General features: G+C 32.9%; 2 protein-coding genes and 1 non-coding gene across 4 annotated transcripts; 1 reads left to right on the forward strand and 2 right to left on the reverse strand.

Annotated features, from left to right (window-relative positions):
• Positions 1-738: 738 nt before the first annotated feature.
• On the reverse strand, positions 739-8,671 carry LOC146948950 (RAF-like serine/threonine-protein kinase 20). The gene is made up of 9 exons (XM_085745083.1): positions 8,365-8,671; positions 4,250-7,222; positions 4,082-4,162; positions 3,411-3,563; positions 3,141-3,304; positions 2,640-2,787; positions 2,430-2,552; positions 2,018-2,105; positions 739-1,194 (listed from the first exon to the last, which is right to left on the reverse strand). Exons 2-9 carry the CDS (start codon positions 6,956-6,958, stop codon positions 1,001-1,003), a joined length of 3,660 nt encoding a protein of 1,219 aa, XP_085601209.1. The 5' UTR covers positions 6,959-7,222; positions 8,365-8,671; the 3' UTR covers positions 739-1,000.
• Positions 8,672-14,080: 5,409 nt separating this feature from the next.
• TRNAY-GUA (transfer RNA tyrosine (anticodon GUA)) lies at positions 14,081-14,171 on the forward strand. The gene is given in 2 exon segments: positions 14,081-14,117; positions 14,136-14,171. It is a non-coding gene; the product is annotated as a tRNA-Tyr (tRNA).
• Positions 14,172-15,372: 1,201 nt separating this feature from the next.
• On the reverse strand, positions 15,373-23,509 carry LOC146948952 (RAF-like serine/threonine-protein kinase 20). Of its 2 annotated transcripts, none has more exons than XM_085745085.1 (9): positions 23,244-23,509; positions 19,672-22,271; positions 19,499-19,579; positions 17,956-18,108; positions 17,701-17,864; positions 16,897-17,044; positions 16,677-16,799; positions 16,198-16,285; positions 15,373-15,760 (listed from the first exon to the last, which is right to left on the reverse strand). In XM_085745085.1, the coding sequence occupies exons 2-9, from the start codon at positions 22,108-22,110 to the stop codon at positions 15,567-15,569; spliced, it is 3,390 nt and encodes a 1,129-aa protein (XP_085601211.1). In that variant the 5' UTR covers positions 22,111-22,271; positions 23,244-23,509; the 3' UTR covers positions 15,373-15,566. The 2 variants fall into 2 exon arrangements, with proteins under 2 accessions (XP_085601211.1, XP_085601210.1); XM_085745084.1 differs by having other exon boundaries at positions 19,672-22,287.
• Between the last annotated feature and the right edge of the window lie 1,374 nt (positions 23,510-24,883).

A 24,883-nucleotide genomic window follows, 5' to 3' on the forward strand; every position in this document is an offset into this window, starting at 1 on the left:
CTTTAAAAAAAGTTAGTATTTTTTAATATCTCTATTTAAACACTGCGACTGCCCAAATTTTATTAATATATTAATAAATTATATGTGGGTGTATGGACTATATATTAATAAAAAAATATATGAGTATATTTTTGTTTTACGGGAAAATATTAGTATATTCTTATTTCTGAAATCTAATGAGAATGATATATATTGATAAAATATATATGAGTGTATGGACTATATATTAACAAAAATATATCTCACTGTTTTTTTACGGGAATATGTTATGAAACATATTTTACGATAACAATAGTATATAATACATTAATTATGATTTTTCACGGGATGGTTATTAGTATTTTTCACACTGAAACATATTAGTAAATAAAAACTATGATTATTTTTATTTATTAGCTTTTTTAATATCGTCAATACTAAAATTTAATACATATTTGTTCATATTAAAATTTAATTATTTTATAATTTTTCATTACTACCGATCAATATATACATTATTATGCTTTAAATACTTTACATATTTTCAACATGGACAAAAAAAAAAATAACTATTGCAAACGCAGCCGAGACGCGACACTCCGCCGCGGCCATACAGCGTGGCGAAGCCGCGCTACCCGTGCTGTAGCACGGGTATCTCGACTAGTATATCATAGTAGTTTAGAATATTTACCTTTATTTCTTGCTTTCTAAGTTATATTTAAGCTACTTATATGAAAAGTAAAAGGAGGAAACCTGCAGTACAGAACACACTGTAGAATTAACATCATAGGTACAAATGTTGTTTGAACAATCCTATAATATATGGTTTCACACATATTGACATATATACTCTATACAATCAACAACAGAAAAAACAGGTCGAGAGACCAAAAAATTACAATACAAACATATACTAGTGTCCCTCATATAGTTGTAACACATATACATTTTTATACCTCAATTGAATGTATTTAACTTATTTCATATAGAAATGTTTGCATCAGATCAAATCTGTTGATTATCATTTAGATGCCTTGTGTCCTTGTCCTTTGGTATGAGCAGCAGCTGCGGACATCACGCGCAAGCGGCGCGCAATTTCTGTAAAGGATGGCCTTACTGCAGGGTTAGGTGCCCAACACTGCTCCATCAGTGTTCTCCATTCTAGATCACAATAACTTGGGATTGTTGGTCTTAATGTGTTGTTCACAATACCTCCTGTATATATGAGTGTGCAAGAGAGTGAGGAGAAATATATAGAATTTGAATAAGAGTACAGAATGGCTTTTTTATGCATGAACAAATATGACTAGACACGCCACTGACATTTACACTGGCATGTTGACACCAGTAATAATTTGAGATATGAAATATTTGAATGTAACCACATGTCCATGTCGGATACTAACATGTGTTAGACATCAGACAATAAAAGTGTCGGTGATACATAGGCAATAAATATGAGAAAGCAGATCATCTAAGCTCTGAGAGGTTAAACAATTATCACAGGAAAAATAAATTCAGAAATGCATGCATGCAAGAGCAGCATAAATTTATGCACACTATCTGAAGTTCCTTGTAAGAACAAGTCATGGTCATTCTTAAATTTATACAGAAAAACAAAAGGCATTGAATCTTTGCAATTTTCTCATCCACTGATATGAACTGTCGTAGAAAATTTAAGGAAGCAACGTATTTGAAAATATCAAAGAAGATGGAGCGGAAAATGTTTAGGTGCAAAGTTACAATTGGCAAGATAAGATGATTGAGCTCTCCGATGAAAGTTCTGCTACAAAGTTGTGTTTTCTCCAGGTTCTGTAAGAGTTGTTTTGTTTCTTTATTTTATCCACACATTTGATATTGTTGGATGTAAATTAAACTACAGAACTAGTCCGACATGTGTTATTATGAGATTTAATTAAAATTCTATCAATGCAGTGAAAGTACAATTGATGCAAACTAGTGCTTTAGAAAGGTTCGACACAACTTGAATCCAAGCAACTGTAAAGAGGTTATCAAAGAGAAGGGAAAAGAAAAGTACCTATGATTGCACCATAGTGCATATTAGCATATGGCTCCTCCCCAGTAAGAATCTCCCATAGTACAATGCCAAAGGAAAATACATCAACCTAAACATTAGGCAAGATAGCATTAGTCACTAAGGCTTCTCAGTTAATGAGATAATGAGACAGAACTGTGTTATTTTGACACGAAATGGGACAACTTTTGACAACAATTTTAGTAGTTAGTGATATTCAAATATATGGTTAATTACATTCAATGGATGATTAATGGGTATAACAAAGTGTCGCAGCCCATTAATCATCCATTGAACATATATCTTAGTTAATAAATATCATGTATTTTTTAATACCTGAAAGTAGTGTATATTTGAACATAATTTTCATGCCTAATGAAACCTTGGTGAACATATATCGTGGTTAAACTTTTACCTTTTCTGAAACCTTATTGCTGCTCCCATTCAGCAGCTCCGGTGCCATCCAAGGTAGAGTTCCACGCACACCACCTGTCACCAGGGTATTCCGCTTAATTTTTGACAGGCCAAAATCTCCAACCTGATGAAAATCAAGTTTTTCAACGTTGTCAAAATACTGAAGACAAAGTTTAATAGAATCAATAATCCACAATACATGAATAAATACCTTGCATATTGGCCGTAAAGGATCCTTCATGTTCACAAGCAAATTGTCACATTTCAAGTCAAAATGAACAATATTTTTTGCATGTAAGTACTCCATTCCAAAAGCTGCATCCATTGCAATTATCAGCCTCTTGCGGCGATCAAGATACCTGGATGGAACCATATGATAAGATCATGCAAAAATCCCTTCAACAATTTTCTTGATGATAAAATAGTTAATGGTATCTAAAGACTAAACAAGTAGCAAAATGATCGGGCTTTAATTGAAGAATTTAATTCATGTTCACCATCAGTGTTAAGATATTTTACAATGTTAATTAGTCATAATAGTTGGATCATTAAAAACAGTTGACTTTAATCATAACTACGTTTAAACTCACAGATGATTGCTTGTGATTCGCTGAAAGTGTAAAGTTTTACACTCACAATGTATCAAAATTAAGCTCATTGAATAATAAGCTACTCAATAGAAATGCTATAATTTTGCAGATGGATGCATTACCTATCCTTACGTAGCAAAACATGCCGAAGAGAACCATCAACCATGAACTCCGTAACCGTGGCCATTGTACCTCCTGGTCCATCTTGAACTACACCATAAAAGGCCACCACATTTGGATGATGAAGCTTGGAAAGAATGTCAGCTTCCCGCCAGAACTCTATCGTCTAAAAGAGGACGCAGATTTCATCGATATAAGTCATTTTAATAGTGGCACGGAAAACAAAGGAAAATGGAACAAAAAGCACTCCATGTGATTTATAGACAAGTTACCAGTCTCTCTTGTTCTGAAGACCGACCGGAGAAACAGCTTTTCTTTATTCTTTTAATTGCAACATCTGATCCTCTCCATTTTCCATGATAAACAGTCCCAAAGGTACCAGATCCGAGTTCTCTCAGTTCTTCAAGATCCGCATTCATTATGATCTGTCATATTTATCATAAATATATGTAATGTAATAAGTGTTAGAAAATATTAACTTTAATTTTATAACATAACGAAAAAATAGACCGTTAAGCCCCCAAGCCATCATCTAGTACAGATATTCATGAAGCCATTATCATAGAAACTAATTTGTACTGAATATGCCATAGTTATGCTTACTAAGAGTGATATTTTCATTTCGAAAAATTGTAATAATAATGAAAAATTTATTTACTTTGCTCACTAGTTGAACTAAAATTAGTAGATTTTGTAGAAAAGGCAGATATAATGTACCAGAGATTCTTTCCATATCTCAAGAGAAAAGAAAGGCTCTATAACCATAGTTTTGAATAAAAAAATACTCAATAAATGTCACCAATTGTGAAAATGTGTGATTTTATATCATTTATTTATTAAAAATATAGTAATTTAATGTCCATTTCTTTTCAGAAATGGAGAAGATTGATACTCATAATGCATCGGCGCTGAAGAACTATGATACATCAAAGTATGATTTTACCTGCAAAGTACTAATGTCAAACTCCCCAAAACTAATATCTTGAGGAATTGAAACCACATCCCTTGTCTCATCATTGCCATCCTACATTCAGTCCATCAAAGGATTTGTCAGCAAAAAATAATCATATTGTCGGCATGTTCATAAGATAAAGAACCATTAAAAACGTACAGGATATTCAGTCTCCTGAGCTCTATCGTTTTCCACTGTGGCGTTGACGTTGTTATTTTCATTTCCCTTAAGTTCAGAAGGGTTACTTTCTGGTTGAAAAACAACAGCCTCGGTTTTGGTGGTTACAGGTAAACTTTTCTGATTTTCCTCTACATTTAGTTGGGAATGGGATTCCTTGGGTCCTGTCATCATAACACTCTCTGCTGGTAGAGGTGCAGAATGCTGTAACATACCATCCCCTTCTTTTACTTTATTAACAGCTGATGAATAACCGAGATTATCCTGATCAATTAGAGAAACATTATCAAACCCTTCATGTGCCAGCTTCTGAAAATATGACCAACTTTTAGGCTCGTGATTTTCCATTTTTAAGCTCAAACCTGCTCTATCAGCTGGTAATGGACTAATATTTGCGGAATCTTCAGAATGAACTGCTTTTGAGAACATATCATAAAGGAAATCACGGGGAAACCTGTCTTCAATATCAATCAGAATGTCACCTTGAGAAGGTTTAGGTTTAGCATCAAAAGGCGGAGCTTGGACTTTAGCATCATTATTGGGATCCCTTGTAGGAACCGCAGACAAATTTTGCTCTTGAAGTTTAGATGCTAGATTCTCATTATGTTCAACAGAAGGAACACGATGAAATGCAAGATGCTCACTGCCCTTGGTTTCATCGACTTGAGGAATTTTATGCCTATCTTTGGAGATATTTGTCTCATTTTCAGAAATTTTGTTATCTGATAATACCGGCTTCAAATCAGAATCCACACGCTGATATAACTTTGAATTCACCTGACTTGTTGCATCAGGCAAAGGTTTGCTGCTGATGCTATGGCCATCTGCATGCAAGGGCTTTGCTGATGTGTTGGACACTGTGTTCAGATTCGACATATTCTCGCTGTGCAACATGTCACTGGATTCATTAACTGAATTCATATGGTTCAAATCGGAAAGTAAATCTGACATGAGTAAGTGAGAACCATATGCATCATCCGACTTTGCAGACCGGTTCAACAAATCTGCCTGTTCCCTGGGAAAAACTCTCTCTGAATAATATACTCTATTAGGAAGCGGAGGTGGTTCAAGGCAACTGAAATCAATTACATTGGACTCGGCATCAACAAGAGCACGACTGAATGCGTCTGTGGATGCAGTATAGAAGTCATCTTTCCCAGATCTTGGAATCTGTGTAGGATTCAGCACTTCTGATACAGCAGCTGGAATCTTGTTTTCTAATGGAACTGCAGGATGGATTGCTTCTGATACAGCAGCTGGAACTGATGCCTCTGATAAATTACCTTGCAAACTTCCCTCGAATGGATTCAAAGGAAGAGAATATGGTGCTTCTGTTGATAAAGCGTTCACTCGGTCATTTGCTGCATGAATGACATTATCACCCCTTCTTTGTACTTGCAACTCACTGGATAATTGTCCTTTGCTCGTGATTCCTTGGTTCACAACACCATGAGTAGGCAAAGAAACAGGAACCTCTCCTAGATTGAGAGCCGAACTGTTAGAAGGAAAAGGACCAGTGTGTATTGGATATTGACCAGTTCCCCCTTGTTGAATGATCGGATCCTCGTAAAAGAACGGATAAGCGTCATAAGCATTTGAGGGTGTTGGTAGAATTGGTTGCGAAGACTGATTTGTCAATACCGAGTTAACATTGCCGGTTAAGGAAGAACTACCGACACCATATGATTCTACCGCAACTCTTTTAGTCTCCCTGTCAATACTTTGTCTGTCCAATTCATTTATATTATTAGAACTTCCTCCGCAATGAAGGATAGAGTTGCTTCTTGATTCCATGTCCATACCATTAATAGCAACGACATACTGGATTTCAGAATCACCACCATCCATGCTACCAAGACCAAACTGGGTATCCTCCAATTCATTTATTGAGAATAAGAACATCCTAAGCTTTAACGATCCTCTCCTTCTTTGTAGATCATGACATTCCTCCATCATATTCCGGAGATCCTCATCGGAAGATACCGAAACTAGGGCATCAAGATCTTCTCCAGGGAGCTGATACTTTATTACACGAGTTTCATTATAGATCGATAATATTTTCTGCATAAGCTCCGGCCAACTTATGTCCTTTCTTATACTAATAATCCGTGTTTCACCCCCGACATATCTAAGCTTTCCGTCACCCGGACGTGGTAATATTCTACCACCAAAGCTGCATAGAATCTTCATCTTCATAGATAAGTTTTCAGAAGATCCAGAGGAGGAAATTCCTTGAAAGACTCGGTTATTGTCTTGATTAGATGATCTTGGAATCGATCGAGCTGAGCCATAATTACTTCTTTCCTGATGTAGAACAGAATTCCTTCTGTCAAACTCTTTCGGAACTTTTTCAATATTTGTGAGGATAGAAATCTCGGTACCACTTTCAGATCCTGGATGACCTAAGATTCCTTTCAATTCCATATACCCTGTTGAATAACTAGGCTCGCCCACGACATTTGGAAACGCAGGCTTCTTGACATTCACCCTATCTCTCATAAACTCGAGAGCGAATTCCTCACCCGTCTGTATGGAGAAATTATGTACAGGTTTATTTTCTGACATGCTAAAGGCAGGAGGAGGCCTTGTATTGGTATGCATGCCATCCAGATGGTCTTGCCGGACCGGTTGCGGTGCAGAATGGTATTCCTCATTTCGAGGATCCAGAGAATTGTATTGATGTTTCTGCATTCTTGATTGCCTAATCAATGCATCATTTGTAATGTTGAATGCAAGAGTTTACTACAATGCCCAGTACTCAGAAGAAACTCAACCTCATGTAAAAATAATTCACCTAGTATTTTTAATTCAATTTCCGAATCCCATTGATAAGAAGCTTCATTTATGTTACAGTTTATCTCACCATAATCAACGTATGAAGAAGCTTCCGCAATCTTCAGAACTATCAAGACTAACTACTTTATTTGATGATTAAAGTACAGTCAAAATGTCACCCTGTAAGAATGACGAAATTTAGAAGCTTTTTAGCATGAGATTAAGATGGAACAACAGATACATTAAAGGAGCAGATACAAAATAGAACAGATTACAAGAACAAAAACTGATACAATCAAAAGAATTTATATCATCGATCGAGCTACTAAAATTACGATCTCAAATAGATCATAGATCATCAATAGAACAGATTACAAGAACAATATCTGATACAATCAATAGAATTCATATAACGATCTAGCTATTACTATTACGATCTCAAATAGATCATAAACCATCAGTAAATTCATTTACCTTCCGTAAATGAGTGGAAAAAAATCTAGTCTTAGCCTCCTACAATTTCTTGAAGAGTACAAAATCACATAAATTTCTCTAAAACTTATAAGGCTGAGAGGCTACTATAAATCTAAGATTGTTCCTTCATGATCTTCATTTGGTTAGTATTCAGACAGTTCACTATAGTTTTTGGATATAATGAGTAACTCATCTTGTACAAGGACAAATCGTTCAAGAGAAGCTGAGTTTGATTTCAAGGTGGAACAATTCTTGGCCAGACTTTACTTACCTCCCGACCGAACTCTTGATTACTAAGGCTTTCCCCTAAGAACCAAAGGGTTAACAACAAAATATTTCTTTCAATCCCCAGCTCATTCCACAACAACTTTTTAATTTTAAACCCTAAAGTACCATTAGAAGAACAAAAGCATTTATAAAATGCACAATAGTGTTCTGAAAAAACAAAATTTTATCATTTAATTGTCATATATTGCACTGAAGAAGTTAGGTCCAGGTTTCAGCATGGAAAATAACATAACAAAAACCAAATCACATGCAAAGATTAAATGAAGTATAATTGAACAAATAAATTAAGTCAATTCTAGTCAATTCAACCACCTAAAAAAAGGATCCATATATAAAAAATTATCAATTCAAGTCAACTCTCATCAGAATCATGAAATCCAAAATTCATCAAACTTGAGGGGTACCAACTTCAACCTTTTTCCATCACAATTCAAAACACATGATAGATTATCATAATCTCATAAATCAAGTATAATTTAACAAACAAAAATACATATAATTCACAAAAGATCAAACAAAAACTAGATCAAGTAGAAAATCAAATAGAATTATCTATATACCTGATTGATGATATGCTTCAAGAGGGGTTTCACAGGAACAGCCTTGAAAAAAAAAAAGTATATAAATATCTTGAAAAGTAAGCTAAAAGGAATCAAACTTTGTTTGTCTATCCCATGTTTTTGTTCTATATTGAGTTGTGAAAAATCTGAATCTACTTGTAACTGTAACTGAATGATGCTTTTGGAACAAAATGACAGCACAGCAGCACAACACACACAAAGATAGATACTTTCTCTCTCTTCTGTCTTTACACACACACAAACAGTTTTGTTTCTCTCTCTATATTATATCTATCTGTGGTGGAATGTAGAAGCTGTATATGTTTGTTTGTGTTTTGTGGAATGATTAAAAAAATAAGGTTGTTGTGTTGTGTCAGTGAAATAGTCAAAGAGTTAAGAACACAGTAAGACACAAAATTTTGTGAATCTTTTTGATTTATTATTATATTCTTATTACTGCTACAGTTCGGTAATCGTTAAATCGTTAACTGCGCTTGTGTATGATACATGTAGTATGTAGTGAAATTAAGGCGCCGTCTACGGTGGGAGACCTTGATAGGTCTCCTACCGGTGAGAGACCTCATTTTTTTTGTTTTTTTTTTTTTGCAAAATGAATGGAGCCATTGGATTAAATCCAATGGTTGAGTAAAAAAGGACAAAAATGATGCTTTTGTTATTTCATTCTTAAATTAGGGGTATTTTTGGTAAAAGCGATAATAAATTTAAAATATTAAAATAATTTACAGAAATTTTTCGAAAAAAAATGAAATAATTTTTTAAAATTGAAATTTTCGTAAAAAAATGAAATAATATATCCAGATTTTTCGAAAAAAATGAAATAATTTTTTAAAATTGAAATTTTCGTAAAAAAATGAAATAATATATCAAGATTTTTCGAAAAAAATGAAATAATTTTTTAAAATTGAAATTTTCGTTAAAAAATGAAATAATATATCCAGATTTTTCGAAAAAAATGAAATAATATATTTTCAAAAAAAATCAGATTTTTTAATGATTTTCAAAATTATATATTCCATTTTTTTTCATTTTTCAAAAAATTATATAATTTTCCATTTTTTTCATATTTTGCAAGGAAAAAAAAAAAGGAGGTCTCTCACCGGTAGGAGACCTATCAAGGTCTCCCACCGTAGCCTTTGCCTGAAATTAATGCTACTATTAGTTTCCTCAACAATTATACTTATTATCATTATATTATTTTTCTCTCTTCGTATCACATCATTAGATTAAGACGGATGTTCGTCCGTGAGCTTAACTCAATTGGTTAGGACAATGCATAATATATGCAAGGTCCGAGGTTCAAACCTCAGCCACCACCAAAAGATTAAACAGATGTTCACCATGTCCTCGTAAATTTAGCTCATTTAGTATGGACAATGCATAATATATAGTTTGGGGTTCAAACTCCGACCACCACAAAAAAAAAAAACCACGGATGTCCACCAAATACTATTCTAGATTTTTTCGTTTAGCCATCAGGTTCTTAGTGGAATAGTGTTAGATTTAGGTATAGTGAAGTTTGGTCAAAGATTGTTGTAAATAGAATTTGAACTCGAATTATCTCATTAACTAAAGATGAAGTTTAGATGTTTTTTTTTAATGTTTTTGATGAAATTAACTATAATATTCTTGAATTCATATTTTTCTCAAAATTTGTATTCTTGAATTCATATTTTTCTCAAAATTTGTTATAGTAAAAATCATGGTTAATTTAGTTAATGATCATGTGAAAAACAACTAAGAAAAGCACATAAGTTTTGTCGTAAACTAAATTTCATTAACTATTTGACTTAAATTAATAAGTTAATTTTTGTTTAAGAAGGTAAAATAAAATATATTAATTGAACATCCTAATTAATTCCCGAACACGGAGAGATAGAAAACGCCGAAAGGAAGTAAAACAGTTACATCAACAAAACACATTTATTAAAACAAAGAGAGCCGAAATACAAGCTAACTGGAAAGGTAACACGGCCAAAAAGAGCCAACAAACGAGCTCACTAAAAAGCAACCTTCAAACATAATCTAGGGTTAAGCCACCACATGTGATGGTACAAAGCAAAAGTAGGACGAGCCTTTAGCCACCAAAAAGATTGAGCCTTAATTTTCTCAAAAAGATAATGAATAGAATCCCCATTTTGTTGAAAAACTCAAGCATTTCTTTCGCATCAAATGACTCAGACTCTAGACAGCCAAATCAAATGAAGAGTCGAACGAATATTTTTTGAGTAGTCACCTTGTGATCCAAATTGATGTAAGTGATATGTGATATGTATCAGCTAAACCGTAACAAAACCTAGCAAATTATAATTATCAAACCAAATTTTACAAAGAAGTCACAAAACAAAAGGAGATGATCGATGTCCTCCTGGAGGCCACATTTGCCTGCACATAATTGTGCATTTTGCATAAGCACTCGTCTCCTAATTAAATTGCATGTTGTTGGTATCCAATTGTGCAACAGACGCCCAGCGAAAAGGTTGACCTTTAGTGGAACCTCTTTATGCCAAAAGTTATGTGAATGATAGCCATAGTTAGGTTGATCCACTGAAAAAGGTGATTATAAACACTTGTAACATTGTATTTTTTGATAAATGAAGTTGCCAAATCTACATCACTTCCAACTAAGGATCCCACCAAAACAAAGTATCTTTACCATCTTCCACCTCTCCGCATAAATTATCTTCAAACCAACTTCCGACACCCACCCCACCGTTGATGCTAATATAATTCTTCCACCAAACTAATGCTACAATCCCTCCCTCCCCAATGATGACACCTACCTCAATATACCTCGCATATAAAACTCTAAATCACAATCTCGCTTGCTCCTCCTTCAACCTCCAACACCATTCTAACCCTCAACCTATCATTCTCCATTTTCAAACAAATAGTATCCCAATGTATCCAAGGTATTTTCCTAGAATTCTTACACCCCCCACCCCGCACCCCCTCCCTCCCTAAAGAAGCAAGTAAAAATAGATTGTAGACAAGAAATGATATTTGTATGAGCCTTGAAAAAGGAAAGAAAATAGACCGGGAGAAATGACACAAGAACCAATCGACTACCCAAAGACATATTTCTACTTTTTCCACCCTAACAATCTAGACTTTATTCGATCAAGAAATGGATACCAAAAATTCAACTTGTGGGAGTCGCTACCAATAGGTAAACCCAAATAAATGAAAGGAATGTGACTGATCATGTAGTTTAAAACTGAAGTAGCCTCTAACATCCAAGAATCAAACATATTAACTCCAACTAGCATATGGGAATTGACCTTAAGACCAGATGAATAGTTAATGCTACTATAACTATTATTAGTTAATTGTTCAATTATTTTTTGTCATGTACTCTAATCGCTAGAAATTCACCGTTTTAAGATGAATAAGCGAGTGTCCGTGGTTCAAACTTCAGTCTCTGCATATAAAATGGAATGTCCCTATCATTTAAGTTAAGCTCACAAAAACATTCAATTTTAATTATAAGCAACAAAATAATTAATTATATCAAAAATTAATTGAATAATATTTTAATAAGATATGTGTTATGAATACTCTTTTTCAAACATTCACTTTAAAATTTGTTCTCTTATTAGATGAAATCAAAGATAGTCTCACTATTTTATGTGAAAACCATTTTTAAAGTTTCAGACTCAGATTGATTACACCTAATATAAAATTAAGGGTTAATTAAGTAAATATTTCCTATAAATATTTAGAATTTTATTTTTAGTCCCTACAAAATAAAATCACACTTTTTAGTCCCTATAAAATTTTCCATCAGCATTTTTAGTCCCTATAAATTTTTTCCATCAGCATTTTTAGTCCATATAAAATTTTTCCATCAACATTTTTGGTCCCTAAAATGCTTAAGGAAAATTGCACAGGGACTAAAAAGTGTGATTTTATTTTGTAGGGACTAAAAACAAAACTGTGAATATTTATAGGGACTAAAAACTTCGTTAACCCTGAAATTAAGTGTTCTTGTGAATATTTTTCTTTTTTTGAAAGAAGTGTTCATGTGAATATTGAAAAGAGTTTGTTTCTAATTCTTCCTTTTAAGAGACATATAATTAAATGGTGTAGGAGCTAATTGAAATTTGCTTATATATTAAATCACAACATATATATTTTTTCTTCCTATAAAAAAAACATCTACTTTTTTATTATATTTAACATCAAATAATATATGCATAATTTATTTATCTATTTTTATTGAACCACTTTTTTAATTTATGTATATAAGAAAAGTAAATGTGCTATTGCCATTTGTCATCTTTTCAATAACTCTCTTCATTCCTGTTTATCACAAATTTTTTTTTTTTTTTTTGAAGAATGTTTATTACAAAAATTTGGTGGCTTGTTATGTTTTTTTAACATTTATAGATAGATACTCGAACATTTATTGTCAAAAGAAAAAAAAATACTCGAACACTGTAAAAATTAAATCTAAACCGTCGGTATTTAAAAATTAAATTTGAAATTGTAAATTGTGATTGAATTCAAATCTAAACCGTCGGTATTTAAAAATTAATTTTGAAATTTTATAATCAAGACAAATGTTTCCAACTCTCCTATTAAACCCATTTTTAAGAGCTGTCTCGTATTTGTTTATCAATTTTTCTTAACAGTTTTTTTAGTTTCTCCTCTATAGGGCGGCCTCCATTCAACTGCCTTTAATTTAATTTATTCATAGCATAGTATTCTATTTTTTTTCTTTTTCTGGTCAAGCATAGTATAGTATTCTATTAAATTATTATATTTTTATTTAAAGAGTTTATATTTTAATTCCACCATATATTTGTATTCTGTATTGCTTGTGTAAGAAAAGAAATAAAACAAAGGTCCAAGTGATGATTATTTTCTTGAATGGTGCTCAAGTGATGATGATGATGATAAAAGAAAGACAACAATGTGAATAATTTCGGGCACCTTTGCACATTTTGGATGAAATTAATTTTTGGTGACATTGGTGATATTAGTTACATTGTTCGTATCTTTCTTTTAATCAATCATTATCTTTTATTTAAATTTTAATCAATCATCAATTATTCTCTTAAATCTAAAATACACTAATGTCACCAAAGATTACGTCATTCAAGTGAAACGTCCCTAATTGTTACAATATCCTTTACTTAATTTTTTTTTCTCTTCTAAAAAATGCATTGGATCCTAAGTACTCTTTTGGAAATTGATGGATACAATATCAACTTTAGCATGGTTCTAGAAATATGCTTTTGGATTTGGTGTGGAAATAAATAGGATCTATACATTGACATTTTGTGTACTTAATTAAATTTAGCACTTCAAACTGTACAAACATTTTAAAATTTAGTATCCCATATTAGACCAACTTAACACAACCATGGTTTAATTCAGCCTCAACATTCAACTCCAGTTTGTTTTTCATTTTGCTTTTTTAAAACCATATAGTTTGTTTCCAAAAATAAAAAACCATATTGTTGAATGAATTTTGCTAGTAAGAGAATGTAAATAATGGTGAAGATGGAAATGTTTAAAAAAAAAATGGTTCATAATTGATAGAGTATATACTTCATGATAAGTTTGTTGATGGATTTAATGATAATTTGCAAACTAGTGAGAATATTCTTGGCATAATCCTTGCAATAACATTTAATAATATCGTATTTTCTATTGAGAAACTTATACTTTGATTCTCCTGAATTATCACAATCCGACCTTAGCTCAGTTGGTAGAGCGGAGGACTGTAGTGGGACAAAACCTCAGATATCCTTAGGTCACTGGTTCGAATCCGGTAGGTCGGAATCTTTTTTTTATTTTTTTATAGCATGTTTTGATTCTACCTTTTATACTCTCATTTTTGCATCACAGATTATCGATTTCTCACTATAATATTTTGGAAGTTTTAATGCATTCTTCATTAAATGATGCTACTTTATTTTGATTTTAACTGCAGAATGCAAAGTCTCTTTTATTTCTCTGTCACTGCTAAGTTCATTATATATAGTTGCATGTTGTAACAAGAAGTGTTGTTATTTTCCAATTGAATGCTTTTTTAATCCGAAGATGGGAAATGTAAAAAATAAAATAATAAAAATTAGGTGATTTGATTTTGAAAGGAAAAAAATATTGCAAATTAAACAGAAATAAATCATTATGAACTTCTTGAGGAAAATATGTCCTTATGTATTTAAATATGTCAAAATACATTAAGTTTGGTCAAAGAATATCTCACAATATTTCAACTTGTATTTAAATATGTCTTATAGTGTAGATTAGCTTCACTCCCACCATATTTTTTGCTTTTTGTGTGTCAATCCCAGCATATTCGTTGTTAATGCCATCTAAATCTTGTGTAGATTAGATTCAACAAAGAGAGAAATAATTTGAATAAAATAACAATGATAATAATAAGAGAGGGATACATTCAGATTTACTTATTAATTGACTAGAAGTTGCACATATTCTTCCTTTATTTTAGTATTTTTCTACAAAATTTCTTCAAATTCTTTGTACCCATCCCGTGAGTGATAGCATAGTGGGGTCCCAATTGAGAAATATATAATACTCCCACTCTCTAAATACATAGATTATATTCCCCAACCCCTATTTAGAAAGAAAAAAAAAACATATTTATTTGTAACTTCTTTTGTTTTTACTAACATATACTTGTAACTTGCTTACAGTTTCAATGCATTTTTAATTATATGGTGCTACTTGCAAAGTATTTTTTTCTATATTAGAGGTGTTAGTTTGATAAAAGTTGTTTAATTTTTCTATCATTGAAGCAAAATATGTTTTAGTTACATAAATGTTATGTGACCCGAGCCACTTAATAGTGGTTAATGACCAAGTTTGATATTTGAGTTCCTTTGACATAGTTGCATGTTGCAACAAAAAGTGTGATTGTTTCTTTTCAATTAAATGTTAGTTTTTATTCAGAGGACGAGGGAGAAAAAATAAACAGGTGAATTGATTTTTAGAGGAAAGGGGAAACAAACAAAATTGCTGATTAAACAGAAAATTATTCTGAACTTCTATGAATGCAGATTAGTGTATAACAATATTTCAATCAGACATGTATTTTAATCAAAATAGTGACACAACAACAACAACAAAATACAAGGGACTCATGTCATACAAAAACTGCAGAGACTCTTGATATCCAAATACTTCCATGCCATCAGTATTTGTTTCAATCATTTGGATGCCTTGTGACCCGGTGATTTGGTTGGGACGGCTGCAGTTGTCATAGTGCGTAGTCGACTAGCTATTTCTGTGAAGGATGGCCTAACTGCAGGATTTGGTGCCCAACATTGCTCCATCAGTGTTCGCCATTCAATATCACAATAATTTGGGATTGTTGGCCTTAGTGTGTTGTTGACAATTCCACCTGCATTGGAATATAGAACTTTAGAATACCCTTGTGATACACAGATGGCCAGTTGATTACAGACAAACTTTAATATGATCTTGTTTGGATAAACAACTATAAGCGCTTATCATACAAGTCCTTATGTATAAAAAATTCTATAATAACAAAAGATGAATGTTCAAGAACACTTTGAATGTTCAAAAAGGAAGAAACAGACACGAGCAATTGGACACAACACCACAAAACTTTGATTATGTATATATCTTTTAACCGGTTATATAAAGACAATAGACATAGTTTCCTAACACATCTTTCATACGTGAAGCCCAAGTCTTCGGAGTAAACCCCAACATAATCTGATTCATTAACCACATTTTCAAAAAGATGCAACAAGAACTAAGTTCAGGCTCCACCGCAGACAACGTAAACAAGAGCATAAGAAAAAGATTGTGCACCTATGATTGCACCATAGTGCATATTGGCATATGGCTCCTCGCCAGTAAGAATCTCCCAAAGTACTATGCCAAACGAGAACACATCAACCTACAAATCATAAATTCAATATCAAAAACCAAAACTACAAGCAAGCAACAAGGCGAGTGAAAGGAGATCAATATGGATTATAAACTGAAATACTTTAATGTCCAAAGATTATGTTGAAACATCACAGGTAAAATAAAGGCTCAAACAAATACAATTCCATATAAATTTAGGATAAATGTTTTTTCATCTTTACAAAGCTACATACTTTTAGAACCTACAAAGTGAAAAAACATGCAGTTTTATAAATTGTAGGGATTAAAAAAAAAAACAAAACTCAAGATAAATATAAATACTAAACATATTTAACCCTAAATTTTTGCTCCAAACAGCTATGATGACCAGAAATCTCGTAAAATAAAAAGCAGTTAGTTTAGACATTTCAAAATTCTACCTTTTCGGAGACCTTGCTGCTGCTACCATTCAACAGCTCTGGTGCCATCCAAGGTAGAGTGCCTCGCACCCCACCAGAAACCAATGTATTTCGTTTAATTTTTGACAAACCAAAATCACCAACCTGAAATATAAATTTTCTCAGTCTTCTCAACCTTTGTATTAAATGAATATCATTTCAAGTTCATGGAAAATAGGAGAAAGGTTTTCAGCTTCGATACCTTGCATATTGGCCGTAATGGATCTTTTAAGTTTACAAGTAAATTGTCACATTTTAAGTCAAAATGCACAATATTTTTGGAGTGCAAATATTCCATTCCAAAAGCTGCATCCATTGCAATTATCAGCCTCTTGCGACGATCAAGATACCTACAATGAAAAATCATGCAAGGATTTTTAAATCCCTCCATAAAACATGACGAGAGATTCATCGTCATTCACTCTTTAAGACCTGATAAATTATACTAGTACCTTATTCAACGAGCTACAAATTATAAAAACTAAGAAATAGAATCATTGAAAATAAGATTAGGATCGATCCATGTATTTATTGTATAGGATATACATATCGTATCATATCATATCTTGTAAACAGAGATAGAATATTCTGTAATTATTCTATTTATTGTTTTTAAACCTGTACAAAGAGACCATGTTGGGTAGTTGAGACACAGTTTTAACTTCATCAGACAGAGATGGGCGGAAAATGTGTGTGGCGTGGGTTTGGGAGGAAGGAATACCGACATAAATGGTGAAAAAAAAAATCAGATTTTCCATTTTTTTTTTTTTTTGGATTTTCCTCCCCCCTTAATGGCGTGGCTCAGTAGCATGTTATTTCGGCAATTTATTCTGCGACTTGGAGTCGCGAAAGCAGCTGCTCCGACCACCATCCCTTCGTGACGCACTGGGAGACACTGGTGGCAAACACCCACTCCACCAGGATAGCGGCACTATTTACCAATACTGACAACCTAGAAATAAACATAAGAAATCAGAAAAGCTCTATCGAGGTATGTATTCGTTACCTATCCTTGCGAAGTAAGACATGCCTAAGAGAACCATCAACCATATACTCTGTAACAGTTGCCATTGTTCCTCCTGGTCCATTTTGAACTACACCATAAAACGCTACCACATTTGGATGATGAAGCTTGGAAAGAATATCAGCTTCCCGCCAAAACTCGACAGTCTGAAAAAGAAGCAGATACAATTTTACAGCTCTCAGAGATTATCATTATCATGGAATCACTTCCAAGAAAATACAATGAGATTATCATTACCAGTCTCTCTTGCTCAGACGATCGACCAGTGAAGCAAGTCTTCTTTATTCTCTTAATTGCAACGTCTGTTCCTCGCCATTTTCCATGATATACAGTTCCAAAGGTACCAGAACCTAGTTCCTTCAGCTCTTCAAGATCTTCATTCATTATGACCTATAATTTGCATCAGAACAATTATGAACTAAAATTCATGTATGTGTTTAACCATGACAATAAAATCTGAAGCATGTATATATTTCTGAACATATATACAATTAATTTTCAATCTAACTCGATTTTAAAATACATTCCAAATATAGAAATTTTAGTATCTCAAATTATTACAAAAATCAAATAATAAATTTAAATTTGCTCAATATAATTTTTAATTTAATTAGATAACTTTTGATCATTATTATTATTATTTTTATATGTTCGACTAGTTGTTGCTCTCCCTGATTGTAAATGTGGATAAAATCATACAAGCACATTGCAAACACACACAAGAATCCCAGTAGCTCTTTTTCTTTGAGTGTTCTTTTTTCTTGATTTTGTTTTCCAAATGGTTGATGTTCAAACAACTTGATGATCACAAAAATGTTTTACATGGTCAGATGAAAGAAGGAGGATATCCAAGACGCGTATGATGGCCAGCTTGATTGAACTCAATTGTCCATAAAACACATTGTTGATATGTATGTTAGAAATAGACATGTCAAAGAAACACTTGATCAACAACTACTGGTCCAGTGAGAGAATGACAGGTATTGGTCCAGGATGTAGCAATTTGTAAGGAATTTTCTTACTGACATTCTTTAAAATTTCCTCCGTAACAAAATATAAGCAAAAGTGAGTCAAAGGAATTTGATATATTTGGTCCAAATTTAGTACCAAATACATCAACTTTCTTCGACTCACTTTTGTTTATATTTTGTTACAGAGGGAGTAGAAGATACATAGTATCATATTAATGAAGTTAAGGATTTTAAATAAATGGAGGAGAGAAATAATTATAACTTTGAACATTATTGATGATCACTTAATATAAAAAAACTAAACACTAACCCCTATATATAGGATAAAGACTCCTAATCCGAAATAAATAGGGAAAACTGGTAATAAATCATGATAATAGCTAATCAATATGGAAATTAATCTTACAAGATAAGATACTCTTAGATTAAAAGTTAATACTGGGAAATAGAATAAGATATTCAAACATAATAGCAAAGATATTCAGAGATATTTCATATATTCTAACTTGTAGAGTCAAAACAATGAACATTGAGTGATTCTATTTCCTGCTGCAGCAACTAACGCAACATTCATACGATATATATGAAATTAAGTGGGTAGGAATAGATTGACACGACAATGTCATGTTCATCACTAAAATGCAAGCATCCAAATTATACACAGCAGAACAATTCATTGTCAAAAGAAAAATTACTAGCAACTGAGCAATGATCTTTCTTTAACAAAATCCAATCTAAACCCCTTCCTCCCCAAAATGAATATCACGGCACAGAAGAAATATTGCACATGCAAAAATGAACATACTTACCTGCAAAGTACTCATATCAAATTCTCCTAAAGAAGGATCAAGAGGAGGTAGACTGCTATTTTTCTTTTCAAACTTTTCAACCTAAGTTAAAGGGAAAAGAACTTTTGTGAGCATATAAGCATATTAGTAAGATTCTCAACACAAAAAAAAGAAAAAAAATACTACAATAGTACCTCATATTCTGACTCTTCTGCTCTTAGGTTTTCTATCATAGCACCAAATTGCATACTTTCAGTGTCATTAATTTGAGACTGATCAAAATTTGATTTCAGAACAGTAGTTTCTGCTTCATTTTCTCCATGAAAGTCCTTCTGAATTTCTTCACCAAAATTGAGATGGAATTCTGCACGGTTTAGTGGAACTTCATCAGTTGTTAAAGGTGCAACATGTTGAGCTCTATTATCTCCAACTACACCAGGTGAAAAACCAAGATGATCCTGGTCAATAAGAGATGCATTGTCGTTCCCTTCTTGTGCCAATTTTTGAAAATACGACCAACTTTTAGGTTCATGATTTTCCATGTTTATACTTAAACCCATTCCATCTGAAGCTAATGGATGTTGACTAGAGGAATCTTCTTCTTCTAGTATTGCTTTGGAGAACATATCATTAAGCAATTCGCGTGGAAATCGATCATTAATATCAATAAGAATGTCACCTTGCCCTTGGTGATCAACTTTCGCAGTTGTGTTCGCATTCAAAGGAACAGGTGGTGCTTGCATGTTAAAATCACCATTTGATTCTTTCACAGGGATGTCTGATTTACCTTCAAGCGGGGATTCTTTATGGTTATCGTTACGATAATTTTCTGTTCCCAACATAACAACAGCATTCTCCTTAGTTAAGATATCTTTGGTTCCTTCGCCATCTGCAGGCAAGGGCTTCGCTGTGATGTTCATTTCCTTGGCTAGATTAGACGGATTTCCATCATGCAAGTTGTTACCCGAGTCTATAGCTGAGTCCTGCGAATTGACACCAGAAAGTAAATCTGAAACTTGAAACTGAGTATTGACCGCATCATCTGACTTTGTGGATCGATTCAGCGACTCTACTTGCTCCCTTGGAATTCTTTCTGAATAATAAACTCTTTTAGGAAGAGGAGGAGGGTGAAGACAACTCAAGTCAACTGCATTGTTGCGAGAATCAACATAAGGACCCGCAACAAATGCACTGCTGGAAGTAGAAGAAACCTCGTCATTATCTGAGGGTTGGTTTGTTCTTGTCGGAGGCAATGAATTCCCCTCTGGAGCAGTAACTACAACGGATGCTTCTGGAAAATCATTTTTTATATAACCGTCAAACAGTTGAGAAGGAGACAGCGATAGTGTTTCTTGCTGAATTGAACTGTCAGCCATCATTCTCGCCAAAGTTTCAGGTACTTCTGAATTTTGCACTTGTACTCCACCAGGAGGATAGCCTTCATTAAAAATCCCTTGTTGAGTATTCGGCATATGAGGAAGCATGTTAATAGGAGCCCCTTCCATAAAAGGTTTATAAGAAGGATCAACACCATGATTCATAAAATATTGACCATGAGCGTTAGGTTCACCGTGGCGTATCATTTGATCGCCATAAAATACTGGATACATTCCGTATGAATTCGAGGAAGTTGGTAGCATTGGTTGTGAAAAATGAGTTGCCAATGATGAGTCGAAATTGTTCGTCTGGGGAGCATTGCCCTGTCTGTCAATATTTTCCCCCTCCAATTCATTTATATCGTTTGCAGAAAAGCTCAGACCAACCATAGTTGAGTTTTTTCTCGACTCCAAGTCCATGCCATTAACAGCAATAACATACTGGACTTCAGAATCATCGCCCATGGAGGTGAGACCAAACTGAGCATCCTGCAAATCACTGATTGAGAACAAAAACATCCTAAGCTTTTGTGATCCTTCTCTATCTTCTAGATGATTACATTCTTCCATCATGTTCTGTATATCCTCATCAGATGATACAGATACCAAGGCATCGAGATCTTCCCCGGGAAGCTGGTACTTAATTGCCTGAACCTGATTATAGATCATCAACGCTTTTTGAATAAGCTCGTGATAAGATATGTCCTTTCTTATACGGAGAATGCGCGTTTGGCCTCCAACATACCTTAGCTTTCCATCACTTGGCCGTGGCAATATTCTACCGCCGAAGCTACAAAGAAACTTCATCATAATTGACGAGTTATCAAAACTTTCGGAAGAGCCATATCCATGCACAAACTGTCTGTTGTCCTGATGCAGCGAAGTTCTTGGTATCGATCGAATCGATCCGTAGTTGCTTCTATCAAACTCTTTAGGATATTTATCCATCATTGATAGCATGGACATGTCTGATCCAGTTTCCGATCCTCCATGACTGATTCCTAAAATGCCTTTTAGTTCCATATAACCAGTTGAATAATTAGGATCAGTGACATTCGAAAATACAGGCTTTCCAATATTTGCCCTATCTCTCATAAACTCAAGAGAGAATTCCTCACCCGTCTGTATCGAATAATGCTGTACAGGTTTAACTTCCGATGTATTGAGGTCATGTGGTCTTCTACTCATATAAATTCCATCCATGTGGTCATGCATTATTGATTGTGATCCAGGTTGGTATTCATTTCTAGGATCCATGCTTACGTATAAAAACGTTTTCTAGAGTATTGACTGTTGCATCACAGCATCATTTGTAGTTTTTGTAGAAGAAGAATACATTAATGTTTGGGTCAAAAAAAAAAAATTCTTAACTTTAGTAACTGACCGGTGAAACTATCAACTCTCAAGAGCGGTTGTACCTATAAAGAAACTGCCCTGTAAATAGAACAGAATCACGATCCTATTAGGAACAAATGAACAGGCAATAAGATATATCACATAAATAGGAACAAATACACTGGAGTAAAGAATAAATGTTAGGCACATGAAAATCAAGTATAAAATCCTACACAACGAAAGCACGATATTTTAATGTAATAAATTCTATATTGCATGACTTGAATGACTATATGACTGAGATCGTGCAAGCTTGAGTGTGAATGTCTCGGTAAGTTTTCAAATAAACTACACCCTAGTCATATCACTACAATTTTGGAAGCTCTTCACTCAATTAGTCTAAAAGTGTGTTTGGTTCTGTAGTGACAAAAATTGATTTAAATGAATTGGTTCTCTAAAATTGATTCTGACTAAAAAAAAGTTGAATTTAAGTGATTTATGTGTAGAAACATTCATGTAAAAGTTGAACAATAAATTAGAGGCTAAAAATGAATTGTAGAGGCAAAAACTTCAAATTCTAGCTTCTAGTCAGAATCAATTCTACTAAAGAATATCCAAACATTTCAAAATTAATTATACAAGTATAGAATTTATACCACCAAAAGTGGAACCAAACATACACTAACTATCTTAAAGCCAAACATAACAAGCAGAATCCATTCAAGAGTAAATCAGGAAATTAGAAATAGAAGTTAAGCAAAAAGAGCATTACCAATCCTAAACATGAAACATCATTGGAAAAACAAATATGGTCAAACTCAAAATAGAGATACAACTAAAAACAAAATCAAAAACCCCCAATCTAGCTTTCTAAACCCAAGATTTATCAATCTAGGGTTCTTCCTAATGTACTTGAACTTCACATCACAACGAAGAAAATCAAAATACATAACAAAAATGACAAAATTAGCAACAAAAGAAAAAAGAGAGACAATGAAAGTAAATCTAGGTACCCAATGAAGAAAAAAAGAATAAAAATCAAAACTTTCACATACCCATTTGTTCAAAGTTGAAAAGATGCAGTTTGGATTCAGCAATGGATGAAAAAGAACTTGTATTAAGAGGAAAACAAAAGAAAATGGGAAAATGGTCCTAGCACACGTTGTTGGTGTTGTTTTATTTGTTTGACATTGTTTGTATGTTACGTATTAACGTTGATGTTACTCCAAATCAAGTTGTTGTTGTTGTAGTTGAACTCTTTCTTCTTCTTTCTCTCTCTACCAGTTGCACTTGCATTTTGCACTTGCACCCACCGTCCTTTGAGTTTTTGTGCCGAAAGTGTTTTTTTATTTTATTTTTAATTTTTTAATTTCTTGATTTAGTCAAACGAGACAAATCCAATCTAGATCTTTTATTACTCCTTCCGGTCTTTATTATAAAGAAACATTTGACTTTTTAGGTTCATTGTTTAAGTGATGTATCTAGTCTACATTTATAACGAGATACATCACTTAAACAATGAACCTAAAAAGTCAAATGTTTCTTATAATAAGGACCGGAGGGAGTAAGAAAGAATGGGTATGAAATTCAAATTGTATACTACTTGTACAAAAGAGAGGAAGAAACAAAGTGATACAGTATTATTATTTATAAAAAAATTGAAACAAAACTATTTATTTATATTTAATATTTCTTTTTTGACAAAGATATTTAATATTTCTTATTATAAAGTTTTGATTCCACTATTTTTCATAATTTTGTAATTTTGTCCTTTTATTTTAAAATTTGACGGTTTCTATCTTTCATAAAATATTTGATTTTTACTTATATTATGCATTGTCCATCAAATATCATAGACATCAAATATTTGATTTAAAATATAATAATATAACATATTTAAATGTAGTTTTCAAGAAAATGTTCTTTTAATTTCATCGTTTTTTTTTTGAATAAGCTAAATAGCCCACATAAATTGGCACCGGGCTTTTAATTTCATCGGTGTTGAATATGGGAAGTGAAATTCAATAAATTTAGATGATATACTTTGTTTTTTTAAACGATCGATATGCATTAATTTAAATTGATAGAGTATATATTGATACAATAGAAAATTAAAATTGCTGAAAACAGAAATTATGAATTTGCGAACAAACTCACAACATTCATACTAATATCATAGAACGGTAATGTATCTATGCCGACAAACATGATTATATTTAAGTCTCTGAAATACTCATGTCTCCGGATCTGCAATGTTAACTACGCCAAAGTCACTAATTGAATCTGCACTTTCTCAAAATTAAACTTTCAACCTGAATCAAATAAACACCACATTAAGACTAAAAATAAAAAAACACACTGCACAAAGACGAGAAATCAAAACAAGTAAAGTTGTACAAAGACGACGAAATCACAAAAACAAACGGAAAAAATTGAAAATATGTGGAAATCACTTATTCAACTAATAGAAAAAGAAAACCAATTTGGATTAGTGATTTTGGGTCAAAATTGACCCTAAATCACCTCTCTTTGATAGATCAAGAAGAAGAAAAGTGGTGATTGGTAGGGTTTGGGAAGAAGAAAATAGAGCAAATCTTTAATTTGGGTAAACTAGGAGTGAGAAAGACATTAGATTGAAACTTAAAATTTCAACTAGACAGACACCTACAAATAACCTCCTAAAAATATATACACA

This window comes from Medicago sativa, chromosome 2, assembly GCF_051527215.1.
Source record: "Medicago sativa cultivar Bolivia chromosome 2, Bolivia_mono, whole genome shotgun sequence".
Classification (NCBI taxonomy): domain Eukaryota; kingdom Viridiplantae; phylum Streptophyta; class Magnoliopsida; order Fabales; family Fabaceae; genus Medicago; species Medicago sativa.